Source organism: Chelonoidis abingdonii, chromosome 3, assembly GCF_003597395.2.
Source record: "Chelonoidis abingdonii isolate Lonesome George chromosome 3, CheloAbing_2.0, whole genome shotgun sequence".
Taxonomy (NCBI): domain Eukaryota; kingdom Metazoa; phylum Chordata; order Testudines; family Testudinidae; genus Chelonoidis; species Chelonoidis abingdonii.
Window position 1 is genome coordinate 135493309 of NC_133771.1, and position 15537 is coordinate 135508845.

At 39.3% G+C, this 15537-nt stretch overlaps 1 protein-coding gene and 1 long non-coding RNA gene across 3 annotated transcripts in view; one reads left to right on the top strand and one right to left on the bottom strand.

Annotated features, from left to right (window-relative positions):
* The window catches only part of LOC142046593 (uncharacterized), a 782351-nt gene that overhangs the window by 112126 nt on the left and 654688 nt on the right, over nt 1-15537 (top strand). The window lies entirely within an intron of this gene.
* COG2 (component of oligomeric golgi complex 2) overlaps nt 1-15537 on the bottom strand; it is a 46739-nt gene that overhangs the window by 3322 nt on the left and 27880 nt on the right. The window contains exons 10-16 of one of the 2 annotated variants that reach the window (XR_012655582.1): nt 13155-13294; nt 9276-9337; nt 7400-7551; nt 6385-6585; nt 5452-5524; nt 4766-4908; nt 1121-1274 (exon numbers count right to left, since the gene is read on the bottom strand). Coding sequence is in view for 1 of the 2 variants with exons in the window: in XM_032806388.2 (XP_032662279.1) it covers nt 4766-4908; nt 5452-5524; nt 6385-6585; nt 7400-7551; nt 9276-9337; nt 13155-13294 (771 nt within the window). In the remaining variant the exon portion in view is untranslated. The remainder of the gene's footprint in view (nt 1-1120; nt 1275-4765; nt 4909-5451; nt 5525-6384; nt 6586-7399; nt 7552-9275; nt 9338-13154; nt 13295-15537) is intronic. The other variant, XM_032806388.2, reaches the window with a different exon arrangement.

Below are 15537 nucleotides of genomic sequence, written 5' to 3' on the forward strand. Positions count from 1 at the left end.
CCTGGTTTTCAGAATTTTGAGCTTTGCTCAATTCAGCATTCTGCAAGGGAACTACATATCACCAAGCAACCCTCACTCTGCCTTAACAGTTTTTGCCATTGAATCTCCTAATTTTGTGAATAAGAAAAGATGTAACTGGCAGGAGTCAGTAGTCACTTAGGCAGTTGTATACATATATATATATATATATCTCCCGCAATTTGCACATTGAGGTAAGTCAGCCTGTACTCAGCAATCCCCACGTGATGGTGTACTCCATGCAACTTCTGCAGTCTTGTGACTCAGGAATTGCCCAGAAACTGCTGCACATTTGCAACCTTACCAGAACACGCCTTTTCCTTCAGTGGCCAAGGTATCTGTTCCACTACGTGTCTTTGGAAACACCACATTACTCTTCCCCCAGATCAAGAAGCAGCCATTTAATAAATTCCATCATGTGGCATCTTACTGACATGTACATGGGTCAACCTTACATCCAGACCACAGAATTCTGCCACTTGAGCTAACAGAGTGACAGGCAGCAGTAGTAGTCAGTCATCCTCAGCCTGGACCAGACTAGAGTGGGATGAGAGACGATGCCAGGGGATTTCACAGATATTTGCTGACAGCACCGTAATGGTGAGACTCAGGGATTTTGGTTCCATTCCAGGCTCTGGAGGGGAGTGTGCTCTAATAGACACAGAATTTTGTAAGTTTCCCCAGGCCTGATCCCTTCTGCCCCATGCCCCCAATCTGTCCCAGTCCTGTCTCTTCCCTACCCCGGCTCCTCATCCCATTCCTACTCTCCTGGACCAGCCAGCCCTAGTCTTAGATACTTATATGGCCCCCATTACCATAGCATCTGAGTGTCTCACACTTTTTAGTGTATTTATCCTTACACCACCTCTAGCAAGCCCCCATTTTTCAGAGAGGCAACAGAGATTAAATGTTTTGCCCAACGTCACACAGGAAATGAAACCAAGTCTCTTGCTAGCAAGATGGATAAAAATAATTGATTTTTAAAATAAAAATCTAATTTTTTATTTAAATCAGATTTTTAAAAAGAAAAGCTCGGAGTGGCTCAGACTGCAATTTAAAGAAAGTCACAGCTAGTGACTTCCCCCAGTTCAGCGATAAGCACCTGGAATCAAAGTTGGAAGTGATAAACCAGCTATTGATAACAGCAGCTGCTTCTGAAGGCACAAAGAATATTTTCTTCATTTGCATTAATCCATTCAAAATTGAAAAATCATTTGGGAGTTGAAACGCAGGAAAACTTCTCTCTCTCTTTCAGTCTATGAATAAACAGGGGGGGGATGAGATTTACTAGTTTTAAAAGTTGAAGGCAATTAAGTAACTTAGGAGACTGTCATTTTCAAGAGTGAGTAGGAACTTATGATCTATTCATTTTCACTTAGGCATATTCAAAAATTTTCCTTGGCTGACCTGAAATAATCAATGTAATTCACTGATTATAGTTAACTCCTCTATTGAATAAATCATTTAGCTGTACATGAAACATTTTGTTAAGAAGTTCATGGATCCAAAACATTTTACATAGATGTTTTAATAAAAATAAACATAAAACAGCATATGCAGTGCAATTAAATTCCAGTTACCATCCTAATGCAGCTTGATAGAAATCATGAGCAAAAGCTGAATTATCTAAAAAATGAGCAATGATTCACTATTTTCTAACATACTAAAAATGTACAATTAAAAAAACCCTGAAAATAATAAGGTATATACATGCATAAATAAATGTATATCGTTACAGAGTACTATCCTAGGCAGCACAAAGATATACCAAATATAGTGAAGGCTCTACTCAGTAGTAAATCAACAGATGATGTTGTGAAGGCCATGACACTAACAGGATTCCAAAAAGAACTAGATAAGTTCATGGAGGATAGGTCTATCACTGGCTATTAGCCAGGATGGGCAGGGATGGTGTCCCTAGCCTCTGTTTGCCAGAAGTTGGGAATGGGCAACAAGGGGATGGATTATTGATGATCACCTGTTCTATTAATGCCCTCTGAAGCACCCAGCATTGGCCACTGTTGGAAGACAGGATACAGGGCTAGATGGACCTTTGGTCTGACCCAGTATGGCCGTTCTTATGTTTTAATGGTTTTGCCAACCAATGTCTCTCTCTTTAGAAAATAACTGAAGTACAAATGGAAAAATTGATTAAAATCAATGATTTAAATGGAGGCTTTCCACTTGGTGAATTAAATAATTTAATTGCTGATTTAAATCAATCCAACCTGCCAGCCAGTGCCCTGGACCAGGCTTCTTCCCTCCTCTCTCAAACTTCCCCTCAGGACTTCCTGTCCCATTCTCAGTCTCTTCCCCATCCCCAGTCTCCTTGCCCAGCCAGTCCCAGTTCCCTCCTCCTTGCTTCTTACATAATCTTCCTCCCCAGGTTCCTCATTCAATCTCAGTCTCTCACTAATTCCAGCCACACCCTCTTCCACTCCCCCAACTTCTTGTCCCAGTTTTCTCCCAGCTCTGCAGGTCCTTACCAGATCCATCTTTACCCCTACCCCGGTAGTTCCCAGTCACCTTTCCAGTCAACTCCAGTTTCCCTCCACTACTTCCCCCATTCAATTTCAGTCCCCCTCTTTCCCAAGTCCCAATCTACTCCCTTCCCTCCTCCTTCAAAGTCCTACTCTCATTCTCTCTTCATTCCAGTCAGATAGTTTCCTCTTCCATGCTTGTACCAGCAGAAAGGTCACAGAGCACAGGAGAGACAGGCTCCCTGCTCTCAGTTCGGGTGCCTGCCCTCACCTTGATCAAGATCAGTAATTACTGAGAAAATCCTTCTGAGCCACCACTATCCTGACCATGCTCAGTCCCTCTGCAGGGATGACATAGCGTAGTTTGGTCACTGCTAGGAGCTGAGAGAGGCTCAAGCATGCTCAGTGTGTACATAACCTTCAGAGATTTTAGCTGCTGAGCTCTAAAGTGTCATAACAGGCAGATTTTTCAAAGATTTACAAATTGGCCAAATCTGGGTGGATTTTCACAGAAACAGCAAAAGGAACATGTCTGACACAGAGGCCACCCTCCTGCTAAATTTCAAGCTTCTGTTCCAAAGCATGGGCCTACTAGAATTTCACAAAGAAAAGATGGCCAGATATATATTTTTTTCAATATGATCAAAATGTTATTTTTCCCTAGCCTCAATTCTCAGAAACAGCTGAACTTGTTTGGCTGAAACTTAAACAGACAAACAAAATTCAGCTTGAGAAAGACACCTGGCAGGGAAAATTTCAACCCAAATGTTTAAAGTTTAACAAAAGTAATAACTAGTTAAAAATACGGTTTTATAATGGGCAGTGTCTGGCAATCTTAATAGGTGGTGATACCAGGCCTGCCTATAATAAAATATATTTGTATATTATACACACACACACACCCCTTCCTTTGAAATAGAATTAAAGAGGGACAACAGAAAAATAAATATGATTTCAAGCAATATCTCTCTATTGTCCACTTGGTAATACTCAAAATTTCTGAACGAGACGTTAATAAGTTTGTATTCAAAGTGGCTGCTGCGATGCAGTACTAGGACATTTGGAAGAAGCACCTTCTCTTCAGGCAAGAGATATTAAGGGGCTCCTTCTGTTAGTCTCTGGTGTTTGCCCAAGCCAGGAATCGCAAAACAGATTTCAAAAGAGGAACCTGAAGTTCCAGAATTCAGATCAATATTTAAACCTACAAAGTAAGGATTTAGTAGCCAAGGCTGAGAGAGAGTTACTGTTCAGGGTTTGATTTTCAGAAGTGCTAGGGATCTGTAGCTTCCACTGGAGCCAATGAAAGCTGCAGATGTTCAAAACTACTAAAAATCAGGCAGTACAAATAAAATAATCCATTAACCTACACAGTCACTGCACCTCTACTATATGATTTGCTTTGGTTTAGTTGGGGATTGGGTCCTGCTTTGAGCAGGGGGTCAGACTAGATGACCTCCTGAGGTCCCTTCCAACCCTGATATTCTATGATTCTATGACATCAGGTCAGAAAGATGCTAATACATACATACTAACAGAACAGAACAGCCAGGTCACTGCAAGGGTTGTTTCAATCAGCCTTAACATTCTTTTTATATCACTTATATGAAGGAAACGAGTCTTTGAAAAACAAGATACCTGGTAGCCATTGCAATAAACTAATTAAGTGAAACTATTGCCTAAACAGCAACATCCTCTCCAGTTAACAGTAACTTCCCCCCTACCCAAAAGAAAATAGATTCATGAAATGAACAGACTTGACAGCATCAGTTACTAAAGCTCTCTTTGTATCCACAAAACAGATTCAAACAGCAGCAGCTTCATCATCACACCTAGCCAATAAGCTTACAACTTGGACTTAGGGCGAGATAGGTGAGGGGACTGTGGAAAACAGGACCAAATCTAAGCATGAGAGGCAGGTCAGTTTCCATGTTGTTTCCAATCTGCCCTGACAATGGTGCCAATAGCTGCAGTGGTGTTTTGCCTCAAAGGCACTTGCCACTTGAAATCAACTATTCTTTAGGAGACCTAAGGGTGACAGCAGGTTTTAGCAACTATTGTCACACTTCAAGAGCCAAGTGTGATATTTTACTTAAAGACCATATAAAAAAGTTCTCAAGTGTGGCAAGAATGAAATGGTGGCAGGAATTAAACAGTCACAAAGTAGGAGTATTTGCAAGCAGTTATAGGTAGGTGGTACACCAGCTGGTTGTATTCACAGCCTAAGCCTTTCATGAGAGCACTTCTTTTCACATGAGATCAGCACTGACCTTATTGGTTCTTCTATAGTGTCTTGGTACTTCTAGTGCGCTTTTCAGATAACTGAAGCAGGACTCACTCAAATCCTGAATAATCTTATTATTCAAGGTAGGCATGGAGGCTGATAAAGAAGCCTGAGAGTCTTCCAAGGCTCCTGTTGAATTACAAATGTTGAAGTTGAAACTAAGGTACACTGCCAAGCCCCCAATATAAGCAAACTTGTGCAACCCTTCCCATCCCCATTCCATACATACTCTAGAACAAGATGTATTGTAACAAAGACATTTGTGATATTATTTCTGCAATCAAATCCTATATTTAACATTGCACAGCTCAGGAGAGAGAGATATCTACCAAAAGTCCATTTCACAGCCAGAAAATAAAAAGGGGGTGGGGCAATGTTCATTAGATTAATTGCTTTCTAGTGTTGGTAATAATAGAGATGAGGCAGAGTCACAAAGTTCAGGTTCAGATACAAACTTTCCCAAAAGTTCAGTAGAATTTTTTCCAGTTCTGAAGCTCCCATTCAGGGCTACTTCTAATTAACTGTTCTAGTCCAAATTACATTTAAAAGAACTGTCAAATGGTATAGTCTTTTTTAAAAAACCTCTTACTTGCAAATATTACAAGAATATACATATACATAATCGTTTCCCTTTGTTTCCCAAAATGTCTAAAATCAAACTCCCAGCTTTACCTGTGATACAGGATATATTCTTGAAGCCAATCATTTCAAGTTTTGGTCTGATAATTTCCAAGAGTTCAGGAAGCTGAACAAAAATAGATATGCATACAACCATTGTTATAAACATATATGGGTTTATTCTCTCAAGGTCTGAAAATCTCCCAGGTGTTAAAGGGAAAAACTTATGTTTAAATACTGGGTATATTTTTACTGACTATTAGATGGGAATCAAGATGACCAGAACACATGACATACCCGAGAAAATGGCATTAAGCATTTGGTTCCCTCCCCCCACCATGGTCCTTCAAGGCAAAACATTTAGAATTAATGAAACACAGTATTATTCAGACAACAAGCTTGCTCTTCAAAGGTTTTAGGAAGTTCAGTTTAATCAAAAGCTCAAGAGACCCCTTAAGCAGATCTGTAAAACGCAAGCCACCTGTGAGATTTCTAATTATACTTTAAACTCATTGTTACCAGTAAAATCTTGCTGAGGCTCAAAGGTTAAAACAGTAAATATTTGTTTAAACCAGAAACAGCTTAAAACATTAAGCCTGATTTTGCACTGTGCCTCTGGACACCAGGTCCTTGTTGTTCATCATTCACCCAAGGAGAGGTGCAAGACTGGGGCAGCGCTAGCTGGTGCCAAAAGTGAACTGAAAAAGCTGGTTTCAGCCGTCAGTGCAACAACTGCTGAAAAACTCATTTTACTGAAAAACTGAACTTCTTAATTCCCTCTACTTGGACTGGTATCTCTGTAACCAGCCATATCTGAATAAAAACAACACAGCCTCCCTAAAGCTTTGTTGCTTGTGATACCTCCCATACTTTAACTATGCTAGTTTTAGCACTGGTAAATATTTCAGATGTTGTGAGCAATATGCAAAACAGTATTGATGTGTGGTCAGTGAAAATGTTCTCGTACGTATAGTAGCATGTACTAACCTGCTCCTTAAGTTTATCCAGATCTGCAGCAACATACACCAACTGAGTATTGGATATAGAAGGTAAACGCTGTGTTTCTGGAGAAGCACCATTTCCCTGGTCCTCACTAGGGTTTGGGTTTACAGAGGATTCCTTGCTACTGGTTGCCACAGATCTTTTGTTGTCCTTTGCACTTTCATTGGAGATGGGCCTGAGCAAAAGCTGTAGTAGCCAAGTGAGAAATGAACATCAGTCTTTGAGAAAATAGTTGCAGCTGAGCATTCTTCCGCACATTTTTCCCAACACAGTACAACATTTGCAGAAGTTATAAGCATCTAAGTTTCTCTTCTGCTCTGCTGTACTTGGCTTACATAGGGTTTTTTGTTCTAATATTAACAAAAGGCCTCCGAATATCTAACATTGTATAGCATCATCTCAGAACCCTGGTGTGTAAAAAATCAATATATCTTTAAAGAGATCTATGTAACAGAATATGTTCTTTGGGCCAAAGTCCACAAAATGAGGTGATGACAGTCAAACCACTGTGGCTGGTTTAGATTGCAGAGACTGGGAGAAGAACTTGACTATACTTTTTTATTTCACAAAGGATGTTGCAATTTTCACACTCCTAAAAATCTTAGTCCTGTGAACATTACGGGTTGCACTGGCTGATTTCCCCAGCAATAAAGTGACACTGTCAACAACACTGCCATTTTTCATTTGCAACATAAGAACTGAAGCACGAATATCAGTCCCATTATGACGACTTGAGAGGAGACAACTCTGTGAGTGGGTTGTCTCTCTATAGCACTTTCTCATATCAGTAATGTTTCAAGATAGTTCCTGACAATGACCATTAACATTTTGTTGCAGTTTAAATAAATCCTTAAAACTAAAAGAGATATTGCACTTGATACACATTTCTTAGTCTAAAAGGTACTAATATATTAGAAGTTATAGATTTAAATTGAACACTTAATTTGGTATGTATATGCAATCCATAAGGATCAATGGCATAAGTATGTAGTTCTCTTACCTCATTAATGAACACAGAGAAGCGTGCTAAAATTTGCAGTGTAAATTTCCATAGGCGGTGTGCTAATAATGGTAAAAACATCTGATCTGACCAACACTTCAGAAGACTCACCCATACCAGGTGAGTGGCCAAAAGGCAATATGAGCTTCCAGCTAAAAAAATAATTAGGGGATAATGGTTATTTACTAATTATGATTTAAGATCTTGTTTTGAAAATCTTATTTTTCAAAGCTTATGGAACTGTACTTTTACTATTACTTTTTCTAAAAAATCAAAATACTTTGAACTTTAAAAATCACTTCAAAATTATTTTGATCACCACCGAGATAATTTACCAAAATTGTTTAAAGCGAAATTTTTAATCAGACCTACTTTCCCCTGGATCAAGTGTCCGTTAACATTTTCAGAACTAGTTTTAGTTCTGCTATCAGGGGGATAATCAGTAAATACAGAGACAACCTAGTTGAACTGAGGGCAAGATTCTTATATCACCTTTGTGTTGCACATTTATGCAATGTTATCTTATCAGGTTTCACGAGGTACATTAAAAAAGTTACTAAGTTGACTGAGTGCATGAAAGTTGCCAATCAGAGCGGCAACTGTTCTATGTCCTCACAACACAGTGCAATAAATGGCAGCTGTTATCATCGTTTGGTACTAAAGGAGTGTTAAGTTCAATAAACAACAGCTATAATTACATCAATGCTTTTTAAGTAGTTTTGGCAACAGAATTATACAGGTTTGCAAATTAACAGTACTTCTCTCAATCTGTAAATACTTTTCATTTAGTTTCTAAGATTAATGCATAAATCCTAGAAATAAAAGCAATGTGCCCCATATCTCCAATTCTGCTGTTCTGTTTTCTCATAATCTTTAGCCCTACACTTAGAAAGTTTGTTTCATACAGATTATAAAGACTAATTCCATTTAAAAAAATAAAAATAAAAACAAACAAAACAAAACAAACACTTTCACTGCCTTTAATGTTTCTTTTAAAGGCACTGTATGTTTCTCTCCTGGCTCTTATCACAGCACCAGTCCTTTTCCTCCATTCTCATTTAATATGTTCTGCCTCCTAATTCACTCAATTGATTATAAATTCACTGTTCCAGTCTAATTCGCTCAATAAATATGAATTCATTGCTACTGCCTAATTTCTGGCCATGGTAGCAGACAAATGACTCCTGGAGTTGATGCCAATATCGCTGAGAGTAATAAGTGCATCTGCTGCTTAGAAATGGTCATTTCTTCCTCTCCTATTCAGAACACTACAGTTATGAACAGGGCCGGTTCTAGCCAATTCACCACCCCAAGCATGGTGGCATGCTGCGAGGGGTGCTCTGCCGCTTGCCGGTCCCACGGCTCCGGTGGACCTCCCGCAGGCATCCCTGCGGAGGGTCCACTGCTCCAGAGGCTCCGGTGGAGCATTCGCAGGCATGCCTGCGGGAGGTCCACCGGAGCTGCGGGACCAGGGGACCCTCCACAGGGACGCCTGCAGGAGGTCCACTGGAGCCGCCTGCCGCCCTCCCAGCAACCAACAGAGCGCCCCCCGGGGCATGCCGCCCCAAGCATGCGCTTGGTGTGTGCTGGGGCCTGGAGCCGGCCCTGGTTATGAAAGCAAGATGTTCGTTCCAATAGCATGGCATAATTTTTAATTGCATCTTCTAGGAGACCTACAGTAATTTAGATCCCTCATCTCATTTGTATAAACCAGGTACCACCATTTGTAGTAATGACTTACCAGTAAACAGACGGACATTATTTGAAGATCTAAAGCTGTGTGTGACTGATTACTTTAACAGACAATTACCATCACTACTAGGAAACAGTTTTATTTACACGATAAAAACTACAAGTTTTAGTAAAGGAAGTTTACCTGGTGCCTCTTCTAGGCTATCTGAAAGTGCAGCTTCTAAGGCTCCTGCTACCTCTCTAAATCTGACAGAAAGAAACAAATATTGTTCAATATTACAAGTCACGAATTATTTAAACTGGTGTCTAAACACGCCTTATGCTATCAGCTATATAAAGAAAGAAGGTGTGGCTTTTGTTTGGTGAGTTTTTTTTTGTTTTTACTTAGTTTGATCCTAACTAGAAAGCATTTAAAAGAGAAACAATATGGAATTTTCCAACCAGAAATGAAGTGGGAAAGAGATTGATGTTATAATCTTAAACATCCTGTAAAAAGCAGCAAGTTTAAGGACTTTTCAGTGTCTATAGTTTTAGTAAGGAACACTAAACTTGTTTATTTTATTGCTTTCACACTGAAAAAGTCAACACATTGTCTCACTTCTTACATTTACTTTAGTTAACCTTCAGGTAGGTCACATGATCATGGTGCCTGTAGATTTCTACATGTTTGCTAATGACCAGCAAGTGGCACAAGGTTCCGCAAACAGTTCTGTACCTGATAAAAATCAATAGTTCCTCTCAGGATGCCTTGACCTCATTAAAACAAAAAAACCCAAAAACTACAAAAAACTTTAGGGTTATAAAAGCTAAATTTAGTATTGAAAACTTTCAGTTCTCGTCTGTTTCAACATACATTACCTTAACAGAGTGCACAGTTTAAAGATATGTATCTGTACAATACACTAGACAGATCCTGCACTGCAATTTTCAGGAGAGTGTTAGTTAAATAAGGTTAATACCAAAATATTTTTAAACTGTCCTGAAGCAAAGCCGTTGTTTTAGTTTTGCTCACAAGAGGACTTCTCTGTCACTGGCCTCCCCTCTTTTTGCTGCTATTGCATCACAGCTATTTCCAAAGAAGTTTCACAAAACCCTATAATTGTCCACTATATGGTTTCTTTTACCTTCTTCTCTGAAGCATATTTCGCCATCTACTGCCAGAGATAGACTAGTGGACTAGACAGACTAGTGTGATCTGATATGGCAATTCCCATTTTCCCATCACAACACATATATAAACAAATGATCTCGGAGCGTTAAAAAATTAAGTACTATTCTCAACACTGATCACTCTTATTAATTAGCAATTTGTGAAGAATACTTTCAGACTTTAAGAACAAGAAATATGACAACGAACAACTACCCAAATCTGATATCATGAAGTCCTATGGCCTGTGTTATATAGGATGTCAGACTACACGATCAAAATGGTCACTTCTGGACTTATGATCTATGAATCACTGCCGAACTTGCAATGATGCAAAAGGATTGCAACACATTTATGTATCTCATCTCACCCCACCAACTCCTCCCTCCATGTTGTTCTTTTCATAATGCTAGACGTGCGGGGGGGGGGGGGGAATCAACAGGAGCCTTAACTTTATGTAAATTAGAAAAAGTATGAGATTCCAGTACGACGATTTCAACAAAATTCCTATTTAATGAGTGTGAGAATATATTTCAAAGCTTTACCTAAACCAAAAGCCATTTTAAAGCATAAATTTCACTGATGTAGATAAATTATCTGATTTTACATATAATCGGTTAATATTATATTCATAGCTTGTGCGATAAAAATGTTCAAAATAAAATATTCAAAATTATTTCTCAATCCTGTCACAAAGTTTTAATATGTAGAGGTGGTATGGAAGCAATTTTATCATCTTTTAAAAATTTGGGCTTTAAGCCAAAGGAGCAATCTTGAACAAAAGCACAGAGATCTAAGAAAAATGCTGAAAACAGAGTACTGTAATGTTTTTTTAAAACCAGAGAGAAGTCCATCTGAGTTGACTTGTCTCACAGTCAAAGCATTTTCAAAAAGAAGCAACAGTCTGCTGTTTCTTTTCAGTTCTATAGAAGTGCCATTGCAAAATTCATTTTTGTTGTACAGCAAACATATGACCAGAATTGCTTGTCTGATTGTTGCTGAGGGCTGTTGTAGTAAAACATGGGGTTAAGTCAAGAAGCTGACTGTAGATAGGAAGGAAAGTGAATAAAGGCATTCAAGATCCATGGGTCCTACACATATCTATTACAACGTGTCATATCTCATCCAGTGCACTAAATACCCCAACAACAGCTATGTGGGTGAAATGAGACAATCACCACACTAGCAAATGAACTTGCACAGAAAACTGATTGTATACCTGAAAAGCAGCTTTGTGTAGCTCAAAAACTTGTCTCTCATCATCAGAAGTTGGCCCAACAAAAGATATTACCTGACCCGCCTTGTCTCTCAGAAAAACAATACAAGACAAAAACAACCAATAACTCTACATCTAACCTCTCAGTCCTCATCCTCAAAGGAAACCTGCACAACACCTTCAAAAGATGAGCCTGGCATCTTAAATTGATAACTTTGTTAGATACTAAAAATCACAGACTGAACAGAGTCACTGGATTAATGGCTTATTACAACCACCTATAACCCACTTAATCCCCTGCACATCTTTTTTGTTCTTCCCCCTTTCTGCTCTATGATTGGAGTGGTGATAACGGAACACTTCACATTGAGTGGTACCTTAAAATGTACATTAGCTACTTATGCTAAACCATCACTTCCACTGTATACTTAGCTAAAACACTGAATACCTTTCCCAGACCTGAAGAAGAGCTCGGTGTAAGCTCAAAACCTTGACTCTTTCACCAACAAAAGTTCACCAATAAAAGATATTACTTGACCCACCTTGAGTCTCTAATATTCTGGGACCAAAATAGCTACTACAACAGTGCATACAACAAGGGCTTTGGACAGATATCCATAGGTGGATATTTAAGAGATTATGCAAGGGCCAATCACATCTCTTACCATCTGAGCTCAGTGGCCTAGCTTTGAGGGGGAGGAGAAAATCCCAGGTTGTAAATATAGGAGATAACCTGAGACAAAGAGCTTCTGGTGGGATGAAACTGACACTCTCAGGGAAGGGACACTACTGTCTCTCAACAAACAAGGAGACATGCCCAAGTTCTCTGCCAAGGGATGACAAGCCTCTAGGTAAGAGATGTGTGTAAACCTTTATTTTACAAATCTCATCTCTCTTATGCTATACTTCATTCTTACTGTTAAGATTACACAACTATTTATTTTTAAAGGCTCTTTGGATCCACTGTGTTTACCTCTGATCAGAAGGGAAAACTGCACGTACTGAGTCCAACTGGATCTGCTGAATAACCATAGCTGGTATACAGGCTACTTTAGGTCACGACCTGGTCTAAGAGTGGAGAATTGCAGGATTCCACACCAGAAAAGGTAAAGTCATGAGACCTAACACCTATGGAGGTACACTCAGTAAATGAGAGAAGGGGTTAGAGGTACAGCTAACCCATGACCATGGCAGAATAACTGATACGATATTCAACCCTTTATTTTAGAGCTTTTAAAAAACAGAACCGTACCATGATAGCAAGTTTATTAAGCATTCCACCAGCCTTGCAAAAGTTCTATTAATTCTACATTCTTTCTAATTGCAGGAGGAAGATAAGCAGAGACTGAGCTACAGAAGATGCATACGGTTTGAAAACTAATCCAGATCAGTCCCTGGCAGTCATATCAGCAGTGAGATTCTGTACCAACTTCAATATAACTGTAGGTGTTTTTCTGGCTTCTCTAACTCAGTGAAAGCAGTATAAAATAATTACATGCCCTGGTAACCAGTTGCAGTATCCATGTTTTTTCTTCAGATTTATTTACATTTTCGTTTCTTCTACATTTTAAGACAGTTGCTTTTACATGACAAGTACAGCTCCCAGGGATGGAGGAGCTTTGGCTGTGGGCTACATTCTTTTGCCATGGCTAAACTTCGCTTTTGCTTCCTCCTTTACAAGTAAAAAATCAAATACTGACCTTATTTGGAAATAAACAGGCAAATTCCACTTATTGTTAAAGCTGTGGTAGGCAGGATGCAATCTTAATCTTTTCACGCTGGCCTGAGATCCACACTGTCGTTCAAATCTCTGTATGAAATCCATGCTTATAGTGTATTTCTGTATGAAGAAAAACCATATTCTGACTACTATAATTCAGTTTCCTATTAAATAGTCAAGATTGTATGTGGATTCTATTGTGCAGTCTATAAGATTATAGTTGTACTAATTTCTCAAAGTCAGCAGACACTTCCTCCACTTATAATCTCCATAGGTATGTCCACACTGCTAAAACTCCACTCATAGCAGTGATCTCAAAGCCCGAGTCTACAGACTTGAGCTCAAGCTTCAGTTCTAGAAATAGCCATGTAGATGTTACCACTTAGGCTGGAGCTTGGGCTCTGAAGCCCAGGGAGGGGTGGGTTTCAGAGCACAAGCAGGAACATCTACATAGCTATTCTTTGTGACATAGCATGAGCCCCATGAGTCTGAGTCTATAAATCTGGGCTCAGAGAGACACTGCCACAGGATTTAATTTTGTAGTGTAGACATACCACTAAAGCAACCATCCAGTTTATTCCATGGTGAAGGGAAATGGGATTGACCCCTTCACCATGAATTATGCCACGAGTGTGCAAGTTCCACAGCTACACCTCCCTTTCATTGGCACTCCAGACTTGTCCAAGTATACGGGACTAACAACTCAGAGGTGCTCCAGGATTTGTGAGCTGCCTCAGTGGTCTGGAAGTGGAAGAAGAGAAGCTCCCATGTTGCTCAGTGTTAGGAGGAGAGGAAGGTGGGAGCAGGTGATTTCGGGATAGTGTCAGTGCCAGGCATGTAGGGACAAAGCTGTGAAGCAGGAATGGAATGAACTGGTGTGGGCAGGGAAGGAGAAGAGAATTCAAAACCGACTGATAGTATGAGGTTTACTTTGCAATACAGGCATAATACATTAGGCCCTTATTTTAGGAAGCTGTTTTAGATGTTTTTGGTTGTATACAGATGTTTTACAATTAAGTCAGTTAGAAAAATTATCTAGACTACTTCCTTTCAGAGTTGGGTACTTCAAGTAGGATGTTTACAAGTACCTCAAAGCTATTCTGCATCCATTCTCAACAATAAGCTATTGTTAAACTGACTCAACAAGAATAAAGTACATGATTCATCAAGTCATACATTCTGTGTTTTTCAAAGCTAAGAACCATCTGAGGAAAAGGAGATGCATTCTGAGTAGTGCTTTGTTACTACACAACATTTATGCACTATGTCATACAAAAAGAGGCATTAATGTAATGTTAAGCATGAGCTAACAGAAATTAGGAAATGCAGAGTTAAGGTTAAAATCTGTACTTCTTGCTCATTCTTTAAAGTATGGTCTCCATACCATACGTTTGCCAATAAATATGTAACAGAATATAAATCTGAGTTTCTTAACAACCTTACATATAATAAGTTAAAGTACAACACAGTCTTAGAGACGATCTAATTTACATATCTCACTGAGATAGATATCAAAAACAGAGCTGACAAAACTGCTTCAGCAGTTTTATGACACTTAAAGGTTGAATTGGTCTAACATTCTAAGCCACACTAGCTTTGGCCATCTAAAAAAAAAACTGAACAAACTTAAAATGTAACTTAAAATACTGAACCAATTTTATATCAACTTGGCTTGTTTTGAATTAGACAGAATAAAACTAACATGAGTTAAAGACAACAAGACATTAGGGTTATGTCCACAATGCAATTAATAACTTGAAGCTGGCCTATGCCAGCTGACTTGAGCTTGCAGGGCTTGGGCTAAAAGGCTATTTAATTGTGGTATAGACATTTGGGCTTGGGCTGCAGCCTGTGCTTCAGGCCCCAGTGAGATAGGAAGGTCCCAGAGCTCAGGCTGCAGTCCAGGCCCAAACATCTACACCACAATTAAACAGCCCCTTAGCCCTAGCCAGCTGGCACAGACCAACTGTGAGTTTTTCATTGCAGTATAGACATAACTTAAATGCCATTTCTTAGGGTAACTGTAGGGCAATGTACAACAGTGCCATAAAACAGTCAACATACACAGAGTTAATGTGCCACAGTGGAATATGAGATACTGCAGCACTTCCCTTAAAAAGGAAACAAATTAATTCTTGGATTCTACTGATAGCTGTTGAAAAATGCTGCCTTTATAATCACCATTGCCATGCAAATAACACCGTACACGCTCTCACAGCTTCTGATAGTGAAACTCCTGTATGTCCTTAACCAATCTCTGGGGCTGGCCATTTACCCAGATCTGTCTAATAAGCAGTCATTGGCTTTACGGAATGAACATCAAACAATCACACCACTTCTCTGATTTGAACAGAGCATCTCTG